The sequence below is a fragment of the Arachis duranensis genome, chromosome 8 (assembly GCF_000817695.3).
Source record: "Arachis duranensis cultivar V14167 chromosome 8, aradu.V14167.gnm2.J7QH, whole genome shotgun sequence".
NCBI classification, from domain to species: domain Eukaryota; kingdom Viridiplantae; phylum Streptophyta; class Magnoliopsida; order Fabales; family Fabaceae; genus Arachis; species Arachis duranensis.
The window spans coordinates 3,870,754-3,887,844 of NC_029779.3; the positions used below are offsets into that span (position 1 = coordinate 3,870,754).

Genomic DNA, 17,091 nt, shown 5'->3' on the forward strand with positions numbered 1-17,091 from the left:
TTTAGGTAAATTTATCAGTGTTATAAATATTCGTATAAAAAAATAGTAACTTACTCTTTATTAACTTTGAATATTATATAGAGATGTTTTAAATGGTTACTCATACATAATATAACCATAAAAAATTTTAAGAAGATAGAAGTATAAAAATTGTCATAATTTTTATAAAAAGTATGAAAGAGTGGCGCTAAACTTGTCTGGATGAAAGACATGGTATACATGGACTTAGTAAAGATTTTAGAAATTAGTGGCATACAAAAAATAACGAAAATGATAGAAGTGAATCAAGCTAAGTGATTTCAACAATTATATTGATAAAAATAATGATAAAGATGACAGTGCTTTATAAATATGATATTTGGATATTATATTAGTTTTTTTTGAATATTATGTTGTCTGTTTTAGACTTTTAGTATAAAGTCAGCCTATTTAATCAGGTTTTCGACTTTAATACTTATTAAATTTGTCTATTTTAATTTTAGTATATTGACAAAATTCTTCTGACATTATTTTACTTATTTATTTAGTTGAATATGATCCTCGTGCTTCTTTTAAATTTTAGCAAGTGTACATAGATTTATCAAATTAATCATGATAAATAAAAAAGAAACTACCTACAAATTAATCTATACTTTGACATTGCCTTTTTATCAATAAAAATAAAAGTTCTAAAAATTGAATGAATTATCGAACCAGTAAAACAAGAAATTTAAAAATTCAATTATGTCGAGTTAAACCAAATATAATAAATAATATATTCATATATAAAATTTTTTTTTTTTGAACTGATCAACTTCAACTTTTTCATGCCCAACGAGGGCAAGAGAACCTAAAGGCTAAAATATAAACTGAGATTCATCAAAAGCAATGTAAATAGTAAATACACAATGCAATTGTTGTTAATTTTTTTCTCTATACTTGAATATCACAAGCATTACACCAGAGAGGAGATTTTTTCAAGGGTGTTGAGGAATTTACACATAGATCTAACCTATTTTGAAAGCTCATTTCGGTCATCTTTAACAACACAGGGAGAGGGAAACACACCCCCATTTCTACGCAGCGTTTATGCCTCGGCTTAATTCTGTTCTCTAAGCTAAATGAGAAATACTGTGGAAACTCCTTCAGCTCCTTCAAATCTCTCCCCATCTCCACCACAAAGTAATTGTATTTCGGCTCCAGATTATTCTTAATACTGTAACAAAACAGTGGAGGAAATCTTCGGAACATGGTAGTTGCATCGCGTCGAGAAAACCCGATATTCTCGAAGTAATCTATTCGGGGTATAAGCTTTTCTTGGACACTACATGATAGCAAATCAGTGTGCCTACTTACCTCTTCTATGCCAATACTTTGGAGGTAGTAAAGTGTAGGACGGAGTTGGTTATTGACACTGCAAACAAGCAACCTCGGGCGACGATGTATGACCCTTTTAATATCCGAGCCTTTTACATGAGCCTCGCGGAGAAGGAAGGTAAAGACGGGTATGATGTCCGAGACGTGGGTGGTCAGAACATCCGGGCACATGCCAACTATGCGTCGAAACTCGATCGTGGTGAAGTCCATGGACATAATGTATTCCACTGTAGATTTAATGTCATCGAGGGAGGCAGTGATCAACTTCGGATGATTTTCGATAACTGAGAAAGAGTCTAGACCTATAGACTCTAAATAAAGGACCATTTTCTGGAAACTAGTATCAGGGTTAGGAGGAAGGCTTTTCTTGGGAGGTATGGTTTTCTTTGGAAATCCAAAACCGGCATCAGCATTGGGAGCTAGGCTTTTCTTTGGACAACCAAATCCGGGATCGGGGTTGGGAGATAGGCTTTGCTTTGGACATCGCCACTTTACAACCTGCAGAAGGAAAAGAACAAGAAAATTCAAGCTCATGTTAACAAACCCAAGGGGCTATGTTGTTATTTCTTAACACACCAACCTCAACCCAAGACTCCTTTTTTATTTAAAAAAAAAAAAAGATTTGGGTTGAGAACAATAAACATTTCAGAAGATCAAGCAGTACCTACCCATACGTCTAATAGACCTGCCAAGCCAAGACCTCCTAGTAGCAGCACCCATATTTGAGTGATAACCTGCGGAATTTCGAGTGAGAAAAGAAATATGTGCTTATCAAATGGCAAGTGAAAAACACAAAATATAAAACATCAGTCTCACCTCGTTCTCAGATATAACCCCAGAAGGAATTCGGATTTCTCGGTCATACCAATCATTTATAGTCTAAAAAGGAAAAAAACAGCAAAATCAAGGTTATTTGCTCCGAGCAGGCTAGTAAAGTGTAAAACTCAGATAACAAAAGTTATTACCTGAGTATATCCTGTTAGAAACGGGCCAGACATCAACGTGCCCGCAATTGATTTAGCAACATCCTCAATAGTCCAATGGAAATTTCCTGCTCAGACACAAGATTGATGCAGAAACCTCATTAGATCAGAAACATTCATGTGTCACAGTGTAGTGCTAGCTTGTTTTACTAAGCCAGTAACTTTTACCTAAGTTGGATACAGTCTTCCAACCACCTAAATTATGCTTGGCATGCACACTTAAATTTCATTGAATCTTGTCTTTAATAGCTATATCCTAATTTTGGCAATTATGTTAATCAGCGATGTGTTGTTACATGTTAAATGTGAAGTTAGAACACATTTTAATTATTAATGCATACAATTCAACAATAGATATACGAAGAAAGAAAGAAAAAGAAAGAAAAGAAAAAGTGAGAAACAAACTCATGGATATTCTTGATTGTTTTAGTTAATATATCACCTCTAGAATACTACCAACAAATTATAATTCTACTGATGTTTTTCCTTTTCTATTGTTATACGGAGATGATCAATAATGGAAGCATTCCCCTGTTGTTGTCACTTAACCTTTTCAGATTAACTTAGAAATAACAATGTAAACATACTAGTTACTGTCATCATACCTAGGGATGAAGAAACTCAACAATAAGAAAAATGTTGAGAACAATACTAGCAACATTTCAACAGAATACTATTAAACTGAAATGTAATACCAGAAGCAGTGGCACCACAAACTACACCCCAAACCAACGGAGGCCAAGTGACAAATTTTGTAAATTGAACTTGAATCTTCCATTTATTCTGCACAACATAAATAGAAAGGATAAGTACAAAAGCAGTTTCATAATGTTAACTACCAAGTACACCTAAATAAAGCAATAAATTTTCAGCAGCCAAAAACTTTCAAGTTAGAACTTTATAACCACATTCAAAACTTAATTCGTTTTCAACATGTTCAACTACATTTTCAGGGATGTATGAATGGCAGCCTAATACACGAGGCTACCATCAGACTGTGACCTCAAGATTACAAGACCGCACGGAGGCAACAACCTTATTGTTGCATCATAGTTCACCATCCACAAGAAGATCGAGCCACAAAAGTAGAAAAAGTTTCAAATAGCTTTCAAGATTGTTAAAAATCATATACACCTTTGGGTAAAGAGTTTTTCACTGTCATCCAATTCATGTGTTTTAGATGACTTTTTAAGTAGTGTGTTTGAAAATAGTTACTTTTGATGGTGTGGCAATAGACAAATACAAAATTCGATATTATATAAAACTATTTTAAGTTGTAGGTGCATGAAAATTAAATTCTTGGTGAAATACATGTGGTATTGTGGTCAGATTTGGAAGATTTTGTCAACAACAGCATCAAGAATCAGAAATTTTGTCTAGAACAACTATACTTGCCTTTCATTCATTCTTGAACTCCTTGTTCTCAAATTTCAGTAAGTGAATAAAATTGTGGTGCTAATCATTCTTTATTATTTAAATCAAATTGAGATAATTGTGTACATCCATAATGAAAATTTAACCCAAATTTCCAACCATCACAACTCTACAAAGAAGACACAAAATTGGTTAACTCACTGAATCTTGAGCAGCTCCTTTAATACCAAGAAGCTGATTGATGCTTGAACCATCTTTCAATGGAGCCTTATCCGGTGCCTGAAACCATGAAGCTACAAGCACAAAAAGAAAACATTTAAAAAAAAAAAAAAACAAAATTGAACATCATTTGATTCATAAAAAACTAAGCCTAAGCAAATTACCACATTTTACATAAGAACGCTAAAAAGAGTACTTTGAAATTTGAAAACCCAATGTTTTGCTCTTTCAACAACCAAGAAAACCAGAAAGTGTGTGGTGAGTCAACCTACTAGTGAATGAGAAAGGAAGTGAAGGCACCCTTGTTCTTGTGCATGAGATTGTTGTTGTTCTTGGTGGAACTGAAACCATGTTGAGAGAAAGCGAAGCCATTTTTTTTAGGAAGATAGGAGCTTGTAACTCTGAAACTGAGGAAGAAGCTTGAAGGTTCGACACCCAGAACACTATAGATTCAAGTGGTGTGTTCTATGCTGTAAGCAAGGTTCTGAAAACCGGACCGGTCATCAAACCGCTCTAGTCACTGGTTCACTGGTTTACTGGTCCAACCGGTCTAACCGTGGTTCCACCGGAAAAACGTTCCATGATAAAATAATAAATAAATTATAAATAAACATCATAAAATATCTTTCAAATTTAAAACCCTACACAAACTATCAGTCTATCACCAACTAAATGTAATTAATTAATCATCAAAATATGCAAAATTAACATCATTATACTTCCATTAAAAATAATGGGATTGAATTGCAGTGCACAAGTTAAAGATAGACAATATTGCCTTAAAGTAATTGAGTCAAAAAGTAAAACAAAACAGGCCCTTTTAATTCTTTTATGTTTGTAGGCTTCAATGCAATCATTACCATACAGAGGAATTTTCTTGAAGGAATTTATGGCAACCAAAATAGGCCCTGCTTTTGTCTGAATTGTACAAGATATGATTAACAAGGTTAAACATTGTAGTTAATCAGACCAAAAAAGAACATTTCCCAGTTGTCTTACTGAGTCCAGCCAAATGGAACAAACATCACTGTGTACTAGCATAATTCTAGATCAGACTCAGTTCCAGAAGATGTTATTATCTTCACCAGCTCCCAATTCCCATTTGAAACTTGAAGCCAACACTGAACCTTTTGAAATAACGAACTTCAAAAGTAAGGGAAAGAAATAGAAAATTCTAAACTATCCATGTCTTACTAATAATGAGAACAGAAAAACTCAATCCCTTGAACTCAATAATTACATCAGTTATCCAACTAAATAATTGCATCACAGTTATCATAAACTGATTTCAAAGCCTAGAAGCAGAGTGAAATTAAAAACATGAAGCATATAATAAATCAAAAGATCACCAATTGCAATTTTTTAATAAGAACAGAAGTTAAGAACAATGAAAAATGAAGAAAGATTAACACTTTTCAACCCAATTTTAACAAAGCTCATCACAATGATTAACAACAACAAAACACACAGAAGGAACAGTGAATCATTAACATGGGCAGTGCAAATTTAAAATTTAAAAGTTATCAATTTAAAATCTATCATCAAATACAATCAGTGAGCAAAGCCAATCAACCAAGCACTGACTGAGCATTCTGTTATGATTCTGTTACTGGAAAGCAACAAATTCAAGTTACAGCAACATAATTAACAAATCTTTTAAGTCCCGATTTACAGCAACATTTAGATCAGCAACAAGGCAAATTTATTGATTAGCAATTCAGCAACATGCAAAAATACAGGGAGAAGGGAAATTTGGAAAAGAGAGAACAGGGAAGCTATGGTTCAGGGACTCACCAACGGTTGAAGGCGAGTCGGCAACCACCCCACAGAAGGCGACGAAGCAAGAGACAACCCCACGAGTTGCTTCTGCCGCCGGCGACGAGACAGACGAACCACGAGATGCCAGTGACCGAGACGAGACTCGAGTGACACTGGGAGGCAGAATCGAGCAGAGACAACCACGGACAACGAGCAGCAACCAACGCGCACAGCTCGAGCACTCACTGGCGGAGTGAGGCGCGAGCAGCCGAGCACAGAGGAGAGAGGGGAGATGCGAGCACACGAAGCGGAGGATCCGGCGAGAGGCCCGAGACCACGAAGATGGTAGTTCTTGAGTGCGACGGACGGCGGCAGCAGTCTCTCACTCCGACAGACGGCGACAACGATTGGTGGAGGCTGCTAGCGTTTGCTTTCTTTGGTGGAGGCTAGGGCATTTGCTGAAGGAAGGAGTTGGAGAAGGAGGGATAAGTGGATAACGCGTGCAATCTTTTCCCTTTCAAGAAAGGAAACGACGTCGTTTTTGGAAACCGGCCGGCTTCCGGTTCGGTCCGACCGGCTGGTTTAGTGGTTCTTGAACGGTTTTAGATTTTACGGTTTTATATATTGGATCAGACCGTTTTCTTTGCCGTTCCCCAGTTGAACCGATTCGACCGGCCGATCCAATCCGATTTTTAGAACATTGGCTGTAAATGATAAAGTTTTTGTTTTTATTTTTTTTCTTTATTTATTTATTTTAGGTAGACATTAAACAAAGCTTTAATGAAAGGGTAAGGTACTTTAAAGTTTACAAGATTTGTGATGTTTATGCTTACGTGGCATCATTTGATTGCTTTGTTTGCATTATTTTGATCAAATTATTTTGTTCAGTTCAATAACAGAAATTATTGTTCCTAAAACCAGAAGCAAACCACCAAATTGATCGGGAATCGGCTGGTCGAACTAGACCGAAATTCCGTTAGATTTATAGTAAACGACGTCGTTTCGTCTGTTTAACAGAAGAAAAAAGGAATTGCATGCGTTTCACTATTAAATTTTGTGCTGAAAAGTGAAAACATTGTGGACCTTGTTAAAATTGGATTAAAAGCCTTGTTAATCTTTGTTAGAGCAAGTTAATTTTTGTGCCGACCTTGTTAAAATTGTGTTGAAAACTTTGTTAATCTTAGTTAAATCTTGTTAATTTTTGCTAAAGCTTTTAATTTTTGTGCAAACATAAATTGAATTCTGTTAATAGAAGAAGGTATTATTAAATGTTGTATTGCTTTTCATTTACTTCTTCAGGAATCCTGTAGAGTTTTACCACATGTTGCAACGTGGATTCTACATCTCCTCCAGACTACAGCATTATATCTACAACAAGGTTGATCTTCTGTTTTATTGACTTGTTTAACTTCATTTTGGTTTTGGAGGCACTTTTTGATCCTTTTATGTCTGTTTGTTCTATTATTGGATTTCCAGCATTGATTTGATTCATCATTTAAATTTAAATATTTTAAGAGTTATATTAGACTATAATTATATTTTAGTGTATTTATTTATATTTTATTTATTATTCTATTATAAAATTGTTATTCTATTTGAACTATGATTGAACTAGGAAATCAGTAAATCAGTAGTTAGAGCCATACAACAAGCGATATTCGAACTCCTGACATTTATTTAAATAGACGAGTGAGTTGATTAATCAACCCAAGTTAGTTACTGTTTTATTTTAATAAGGTGAATGTGAATTATAGATTATCACCACACCTCGCCACTTTTTGATTTATGGATTTTTCATCTTTTAATTGATTCAAGAAAAAGCCTTTTGAATAGTCGGGATTCTGCTTTTCACCACCAAGACACACCTTTTACTCAGACCGAAGACAAAACCAAATAAGGTTTTTTCTTCGAAAATTATAAGCATATAAAAGTCCATACCATAATAGGCCAAGATGCGAGTACTTGAAAAGGAAATTTTCGATGGCCCAAAAAAAAGGAAATTTTGGCATATACTAGCACATTATAATCAAGTTTAATTAACCAAGTTGGGTTGGTCTAGTGGTTAGCTCATTAGTCTGCTTAAACAAGTGTTGGGGGTTCGAATCCCGTCTTGTGCATGCAGCAATTCATTCTTAAAAATTTTTGACAATCATCAAAATAGTTATTGACTTTTGGAAATTATCAACTTGGACTAAGTTAGAGTATTAGCGTGACATCCCCAACCATAAAGTAACATGGCAATCCAATGAATTTTTTTTAATGTTTTTGTTTTGATATTTTTGGAGTCAATTTGGATATTTTCTTGGAATATAAATACAAAAATCGAGAGAAAGAGTTAAAAAGGGGATCAACCAATTGTATGAACTTTCTCCGGTCCCCAAAACATGGGCGAGCCTAGAAACCAAAACGAAAGAGAAGTGTATTTTTTTTCTGTTTTTGTCATTTTATAATTTAGTGGTATTTTTGTTTAGTATTAATTTTGGATTTCCACTTTGGTTGCATTAATCTCTTTGATTTGCAGGGCGGGTCGCTCTCTATCCTCTCTGTTAGGGTCTTGTGCGCATTTATAAACGTTGCAGTCCCAGACATCATCGCTTTCCCTTTTCCCCCTTCTTTCGCCTTTTTACCTTTTTGCCCTCCTTATTCATTTCCTCCATGCTCCAACACTCCGAATCCCGTATTGCCCATCCGACCGTTTTCCACACGAAAGTCATTCCGTCCTTCCACATCAGCTAGTCATCGGATGAAAAGCCTCTTTTGTTTCTTTGGTGTGAAAGGTACAAGTCATCAAGAGACCGTTGGCCATTTTCTGGATTTGGCTTATTGGGCTCTCTGGTACTTTTAGCCACTAGATATGTTGGACCTATTTTGGCCCAGACTTGAGAGCCTACGACTTTCATAAGAAAAATAAAAACGATCGAATTAATATCCATGGCTTATTTTTTTTATATATGAACAAAATTTAAGGTATTTTTGCTGGAAATGGATTTATTTTGTGTAATTATAGATGGATAGATGTTGTAGGGAGAGGAGGCCCAACACGCATGTTGAGTGCTTTTAGTGTGTTGGTTGTGTGATGAACAAATATAAGATATTAGTTTATATTTTTAGATGTCTGTGGTTTAGGATTTTTTATATTTTAACTTAATAAGAGATTATAAATACCTTATGTGCGCTGTTGGCTAATAAAATGTTGCATGCACAAGACGGGATTCGAACCCCCGACACTTACTTAAGTGGACGAGTGAACTAATCACTCGACCAAACCCAAATTGGTTTGTACGTTATAATTGTTATTATGCATTCATAATTGAATTTGATTTATTTTTAATCAGACCAAGTTTTGAATTTTGAATGTTGAGGTCTCTTGCCTAATATTACAAGATTAACAAATTTGCTCTATGTAACCCATTTATTTAACTTTGTTTGCTTAATTGGTTTTTGATTACATTAGGAGGAACTTCAAAATTTTGACATTAATCTTGTGATATTAATGGTTGAAAGCATATTGGTGTTTGAACTAGCTACGCTTACCTTGTTGAATATTTTTTTTGTTTATTCCATTCACCAATAAATAATTATTTTTAAATAATTCTTTTCTAAATAAATCCAACTCAAAACAGTATAATTCTTTCTTTATCAAATCGGCCTCAAACATATATTTTTTTTAAATAAATTAAACTCAAAACATAACTATTTTCTTAATAAATCAAAAATTAAATAATACAATTTCTCAAATCTAAATCTTTTTCTAAATAACATTTCAAATAAAGTCTTAAATTTTATAACAAAATTTTGGCAGCATCTCCTCTAAAACTTAGACTTTGCCACCCTTTTTAGGTCCCAACCAAACCATTCCTTGACTACAGGAGATGGTTTGAAATTCTAGAAAAAAAAAAGAAGTGAAATCAGAATGAAATCTCCATCATAATGAGGGTTTGCAAAAGAAAGAAAGAGAGAGAAAAGGTAATAGGGTAGGAATGAAAGAAAGAGAACAAGAAAAAGAGCTGCGCAAATAATGGCAGAGGTGGTACCAGCAGAAAGTAAGTTCTGGGTTCATTTTTTAGGGAGGAAAAGAACTGGAATTAGATTGAGAGTGAAACTCAAGTCTACCCATTGAACTTCTTCTGCAAATGGAAAAAAGAGAATAGAAGGGAGGAGACGAATAAGGTTTCAAAGAGAAAAAGAAGAGAAGGAAGGGACACCATAAATGAAGAAAGAGAAGAAAAGGAAGAAGATGAGTTATGTTAGGAGCAAATAAATAAATTATAAAACAACTCTCATCAACACAATAAAAAATAATCGATAAATCATCAACACAATAAAAATTATAGAACATATTTATTGCTATAATATAAAATTATAGAACATGTTTGTTTAATAGTTAATACATTGATAGTATTAAATGTTTTCCAAGCTTCCAATCAAATGTGTTCTCAGATGATGGTGAAAATTCATAAATTAAGTCTGTGTAAACCATCTTTAGAAAGATACCTAAAATAGGATCAATCATTTGGCTTCTAAAACATAAAATCCATTATACTTGTTAAGAAACCTCTGTTTTATCACCATACTTTCTGAAGCACTCAGTGTTGTCCAGTTCATTGTGCTGATGGTTTTCAATGTTGTAAGCTACTCCACTCCCATCTTTGAGCTGCTCCCTAATAAAGTTTCAACCTAATGAACTTAATGCTCTTATGAAAGTTTTTGAATGTGATAACAGTAAAACAAGTTAATGGTCTTATGAAAGTTTTTGACAAAAATTTCAGACAAAATCCAGCAATTACAAAACAGAAAACTAAATCAGACTAACAGAGCCAGCCACCCGTAATTTCAGAACTTCAAACGAAGAAGAAAACCGAACATTCAGAAATTAAAAGGAAGAAGCGGAGGCCACTAACCTTCGACAAACAGCAACCGGCGAGACGAGTCGATAGGCGAAACGATGGCAACCGGCGACCTGACGGCAAGCTACTCCATGCCACGAACAGCAACTGGTAAAACACTATCAGCAACTGCAATCAGAACCATACATACAGAACCATACAATCAGAACCACACATACAAATTTGCACATTTGTAAAATTTCCACCATTAGCAACCAGCAAATACAAGACAGAACCAAAAGAAGAATTGAAGAACCAACCTTCAGAACCAAACTTGAAACAGTTGAAACCAAGACCGAAGCAGACTAGGGTTCAGTGAAGAAGAAGAACAACAAAAAATTTGAAGAAGATGACCAAACATTCAGTGAAGATGAAGGCAAGAAGCCACTAACCTGGGTCCGTGTCGAGAAGCTAGCAAAGATGAAGAGCCGAAGAGGACCTGCCGAGTTACTGGGTTCCGAACATGGGGAAGAGGAGGAAGCGGCGGTGCTGAGGACCTAGGACGACGGCGGTGCTGAGGACCTGGGACGGCAGCGGCGCTCATGACCTGGGTTAGGCGGCAACGATGGAGGGCTAGGCAGCTAGGGTTTCTTCGATTCAGAGTTCTCTCATCTCTGTTCTCTGAGGACCTGGGTTAGGAATGAATGAATGATTGGGGAAGAGGGGGGTTGGGTCACGACTCACGAGTGGATCACTGGATCCGTTTCCCCTTTTTTTTTCAAATTAAAAAACGACGCCGTATTATTCAAATCGGCCGGTTACCGATCTGATCCAACCGATCGATTTTCGGCCGGTTCGACAGTTTTCTGACAGTTTTATTACGAGCGGTTATAGAGGGAGGATTGGACCGTTTGCATCACCGGTTCTTGGTTGAACCGGTTTAATCGGCCGATCCAGTCCAATTTTCAAAATCTTGGTTAGGAGACCCTTAAAGTGACATTTTTTAGAGAAAAAAACTCAAAAAACTAAGAAAATGTCATCTAGAATAAGAAACCACGGGTATAACATTGTTAAGTTAAATAGATATTCAAGTTTCTTCTTCTTTGTTAATAGTTCTCTATTAAAAAAGTTAGTTGTTTCTTTACATGTACAAAAATATATGTGCCATGTATAAAAATTTATGTGCTATATCGATAAATTTATGTTATTTGCAAAATTTTGTGCGTTACATTTCGAAAATTTGTACGCTCTATCCATAAATTTTTATGCTCTCTAATAAAAATTTGTATCCTGCAAAAAACATAAAAAAAGAGATATACACGCATTTTTTTTATTAGACTTTACACCAATTTAATTGATTTTAATTAAAAAAACTTGTACACTTAATATCACTCATATATATATATAGAAAAGGCGACAATATATAATAAGCTAAGTAAATTAGAATTTAAAATTATCTAATTCTTTTCTTGAGTTTAATTTTTTTTTTAAAAAGATCGTATCCGATCTTGAATTTAAAGTTCTTCCATCTAAAATTTAATTCTAAAAACAACTCCAACCAATTTGACTTATTCAACCAATAAAAAAAAAAATTAAAACAAACAGACCATCCAATCTTTTAATGCTTAACAACTACAATAGTAATAAAATATAATTTTTATATATTTAATTTGGAATTTAAAACCTAAACAAACAAACAAAAACCTGAGTTCACACTTCATACCCCTCATTTGGAATGGATTGATAAAGTAGGATCATAGTTATCAAATTCGGCTCGACTCCAACGGTTCGACCGAAAACTCAGTCATTCGGTCATAAAATTGGACTGAACTATTCGTTGAACCGTTTACGTAATAGATTCGGTCGAATCCAGTTCGACACGACGGATTTTATGTAAACCCGGTGACCCGGCTTGTTAATCCAACCCGGTCTGGGTCATGTTTATTAATTTTTTTTATTTTTTCTTTCCTGAAACGGCATCGTTTCAGACCCTCTCCACCCCCTCTTTTGAATGAACCATAACTCTCTGGCGTCACAGAATGGAACTCAACCACCCCCTCCCAAACCATCGTCTCTCTGTCTCTGCTCTTCGTCTCTGATCTCTCGAGCTCGACGTCGGCAACGGGCAGCCTCTCACCCTCACCTCATCACTCTTTCGAGCTCGGCGTCAGCATCCCCTCACCCTCACCTCGTCTCTCCTCTCGTCGTCAGTTCGTCACTCCCTCAACGTCGTGAGTTCGTCACTCTCAGTCTCTGGGTCTCTCATCTCGTCGCTCTCTCGGTTTCTCACCGTGAGTGTGTGACCCTATGTTCGCGTCGTCGAAACCAATGAAGCAACATCTGCTCCCTCGGGTGGTGGTGGTGGTCGTCTTCTCGACCAGGCGAGCTCCAGCTTTCGACTTTATTTTTTCTCTAGTTCAATGTTGATTTTGGTGAATCTGGTGGTTGTTGAATATTGTTTTTGCTGTTTTATTTAGTTTTTTGAGTTGTTGTTGTTGTTGTTATTTCTCTAGTTTGATGCTAATTTTGGTGAACCTGAGCAAATTTTGAGTTGTTGCTGTTCTTTCTATTTGTTTAATGTGGTCTTTTAACGTTTAGAGTTGTTGTTGCTGTTCATTCTCTGATTCAATGTTAATTTTGGTGAACCTAAGCAAATTTTAGAGTTGTTGTTGTTCTTTCTGCTTATTGAATATTGGTTTTTTAGAGTTGTTGTTGCTGTTCTTTCGCTGATTCGATGTTAATTTTGGTGAACCTGAACAAATTTTAGAGTTGTTGTTCTTTCTATTTGTTGAATGTTGGTTTTTTAGAGTTGTTGTTGCTATTCTTTCTGTTCTTTCTCTGGTTTGATATAAATTTTAGTTAGAATTATTGTTGAATCTGGCAGTTGCTGCTCTTATTTGATTTTTTAGAGTTATTGTTGATCCTGAGGAAATTTTAGTGAACTTAGATTGAATAGTTACATTGGTTGTTGATTATCATTAGTGAACTTTTGGTGGTTGTTGATTATCATTAGTTGTTCATGTGTTTCTTTTACTTGAATGGAAAGGCTTTCCAACTAGCCATGGTACCTGAGATTGTGAGAAGTCCTTCCTCTTCTTTGGAGTTTGTTCTTGTTTCCAGGGGTAATAAGTTCTACTGGTTTGTCGGGAAGCTCTTGTTTTTTCTTTCAGGAGTTGGTTGGTGGCATGGACACTTAGACCTTTCTTATTTTTAGTATTTGTAACAATCATAGAGTTTATAATAATAGAGGGAAGACTGATCCTGCTTGGGGTCATTGTAAACAAATTGTGGATTTACCGATTGTGTTATTTTTCATTCGCCTTTGTTGATATAAATTAAAAAAGTATTTTGTACTAGAGACTAATATATTATCTTTTTTTAGATAATTAGTTATGTTTAAAAATTAATATTGAACTATTAATGTTTGCAAAGATTTATATTTTAATTTTTAAGACATTATTTTAATTTTATTCATATAATTTAAAATTTTTTAGTAATGACCGGGGTTAAATGGGTGAATTAGTGACCCACCAGTTGAATCAATAACCCAGTGATCTGATCGTATGACTGAGTTGATTACCAGTTCGGTTATGATAATTATGGGTAAGATTGACCTTGCCTCAAATTTTATTTTATCTGCAACTTCACACATTTTCTATCAATTTTATTTGCTGTAATCAAATTGGCGTAAATTGGATATTTATGAGTGTGAATGGCGTTGCCAGTCCTACCCTAGTCTATTTATTCTTACTGAAAAAGAAGATTTAATTATTCTGTTGGTTTTTATAGTTTTGTAAAATTTTTAATTAGATTCTTATACTTTTTTTTCTTTTAATTAAGTCATGCACTAACTTTTTTTTTTCAATTAGATCCCTCTTGATAGTAATTGGTTTAATTGTATAGAGACTAAACTAAAAAAAAAAAAATTGATGCAGGACTCAAATAAAAAAATATAAGAACTCAATTAAAAAAAATTTGTGCAAGAACTTAATTAAAAGAAAAAAAAGTATAGAGACCTAATTAAAAATTTTGCAAAACTATAGAAATCAGCAGAATAATTAAACCAAAAAAATTATTTATATTAACAATTTCTTCATTAATTATTTTAATTTTGAAAAAAAGAAAGTTTTAAAAAATAAATCCTTTTTTATTTTGACTTTTTTTAAATATATTTAAACTTTTAATATACTTAATTAGCTTGTTGAAAAAATCCAAATGAACAAACTTTTATAATTGCACGTTTTTATTTACATTTTAAATTGTTATTGTATGAGTCAGTTTGAGTTGGCTCTATAATAGTATATGAGTATACAAAATCACCGTCTTTATTACAAGGGCTATCAAAATTAGATTACAGCAAAGTGGGATTTTCAAACAAATAAAGCACATAATGTTAGTATACATATAGGGGAGTTCTACCATGTAGAAGTTGTTGTACTTTCTACATGTGTAGAAATACTGTGGATATGTTCATTATATGATATAACTCATATAACTGCCTAGTTAGGGAATCAAAAATGATATTTTATAGTGTTTGTTTCATTTCTCATTGTTTACATAACGTGACTTTGAAATTTTGTTTGTTTGTATAATTAGGTTTAGTGAGAGAGGAAGTATAGGAAATTAATGGAATACATGTACAATATGTATAATGTGGATTTAGGGATGTTCGATTTAGTAGGATATCAGATATTTATTATTCTTGGTATTTGGATGGTTATTCTGGATAGTATGAGTGTATTGTGTTTAAAAAATTAGTAGTATTTTATTCAGAATGTTCATTTTTTAACTCATATTAGGCCAAATAAATAGTATACATTATATAGATACTCTATTGATTTTCTAGTAAGATTCAATTAATGAGAGATAGAGTTGGGCTTTAGTCTATTGAGCTTTTGATATTATTGGATTAGAATACAAAATTAATAAATTTTTTTGCATTGAATTATTTGGTACTAAAATATGAATTTAATTTCGAGAGTCTTTTCAACAAAAGAAATTCAAAATCCAGGAAAAAAAATCAATTTGACCTATACATCTTTATTCTTCTCATAATTGAATATGTCCTTAAATTATTTTCATTAGCCTAATAATTATTTATTTCATATAACTTTTAAAATTTTCAAGTTAGAGTTATAATTAGTTATTTAATATTATTTCACATCTACTTAAAAATGCTCTTTAAAAGTCTAGAGTAAATTTTTAGCTTGTATCTAAATTAGTTATAAATTTATCATCCTTATATTTTATAATATATCAATTAATCAATTATTCATTTAATTTACCAGATTTATTTATATTAACTGTCAAAACTTCTTTCTACTAATTATAAATATTTAACTACCAAAACTAAAATAAATATATAAATATACATATACATAGATAATTATATACAAGACAATTTTATTTATATCACGTAATGAATTTTCTAAAGTGGTATATTATTTTGGTTCAATACTATTAAGTTAGCAAGTCTAATTATGGGATTGATAGGTAAGTTTTTTTGGGACATCAATTAATTTATTAGAGATTAATTTTTACGAAGATGTCTTGAATAGAAATTAATTACTAAATAAAATTATATAAATCGAATCAAGCATAAATTTGATTTAAGTATTTATATATAAATTAAATTAGCTTGACTTAATTTACTACTTGTACAAATCATTGACATTTTTTATTTGAATTTAAATAAAATATTTATTCTAACTCTGAAAAAATTAAAATTTTAACTCCTATGTCACTTTAGAGAATCATATTTTATAATAACTTTTTGAACAACAAAAGTTTTAGTAATGATTTTTTGGATACTAACGAATCAAAGCATAAATTTTAACAAAATTTAAAAAATTATTTATTATTCTGTTTTAAATTCATAATTTTTAAAAATATAAAATTTTTAAAATTTGAATTAAAACACAAAATATGAATTTCTATTCTTATTCTTTTTTAATTTTTTTGATATTTTATTTGATTCTAAATGGGGGATATTTTTTATTGATATTTATGTTTTAAAGTTAATAATTAACTTAAAAATAAAAAATATCAATAATTTATACAACTAGTAAATTGAATCAAGTTGATTCAATTTATTAAAATTTATTAAGTATATGTTGTACAAGTAATAAATCAAATCAGACTAATTCAATTTTTATGTAAATCCTCCAATTGAGTCTGCCTTATTTAATTTCTATAGATCTATTTAAGACAGACGTGTAACCAATTTTTATTCAAGATATTTATGTAAAATTGATTTTTAATTAATTTATTGATGCAAATTACCTTTTTTATTGTTTGGTTAAATTACTGGATTTTTTATGAAGGATTAAAATGTTTTGATTCAAGCTATTATTTTTGGTATATTTTTAATGTTTTTATTTTCATATTTATTTTATTTTTGGTAGTTGAGTATTTATAATTAGTAGAAAGAAGTTTTGACAATGTAATATAAATAATTCATATTAAAAGTTAATTAAATAAATAAATAATTAATTGATTACATATTATAAAATGTGAGATTCATAAAATTATAGTTAATTTAAATATAGATTAAATATAGACTTTAGACTTTTAAA

General features: G+C 32.5%; 1 protein-coding gene across 2 annotated transcripts; it reads right to left on the minus strand.

Moving 5' to 3' along the window:
- Positions 1-854: 854 nt before the first annotated feature.
- LOC107460243 (uncharacterized) lies at positions 855-6,184 on the minus strand. Of its 2 annotated transcripts, XM_052252976.1 has the most exons (9): positions 5,727-6,184; positions 4,932-5,059; positions 4,205-4,482; positions 3,915-4,006; positions 3,035-3,122; positions 2,322-2,407; positions 2,173-2,235; positions 2,025-2,090; positions 855-1,854 (listed from the first exon to the last, which is right to left on the minus strand). In XM_052252976.1, exons 3-9 carry the CDS (start codon positions 4,302-4,304, stop codon positions 913-915), a joined length of 1,437 nt encoding a protein of 478 aa, XP_052108936.1. In that variant the 5' UTR covers positions 4,305-4,482; positions 4,932-5,059; positions 5,727-6,184; the 3' UTR covers positions 855-912. The 2 variants fall into 2 exon arrangements, with proteins under 2 accessions (XP_052108936.1, XP_052108935.1); XM_052252975.1 differs by lacking the exon at positions 4,932-5,059.
- Between the last annotated feature and the right edge of the window lie 10,907 nt (positions 6,185-17,091).

Coding starts and splice junctions, on each gene's coding strand:
- LOC107460243 (XM_052252975.1), bottom strand. CDS start 4,304: ATGGCTTCGCTTTCTCTCAACATGGTTTCAGTTCCACCAAGAACAACA. Junction 2,236..2,321: donor TTCTAACAGGATATACTCAG/GTAATAACTTTT, acceptor TTTCCTTTTTAG/ACTATAAATGATTGGTATGA. Junction 1,855..2,024: donor CAGGTCTATTAGACGTATGG/GTAGGTACTGCT, acceptor TTCCTTCTGCAG/GTTGTAAAGTGGCGATGTCC.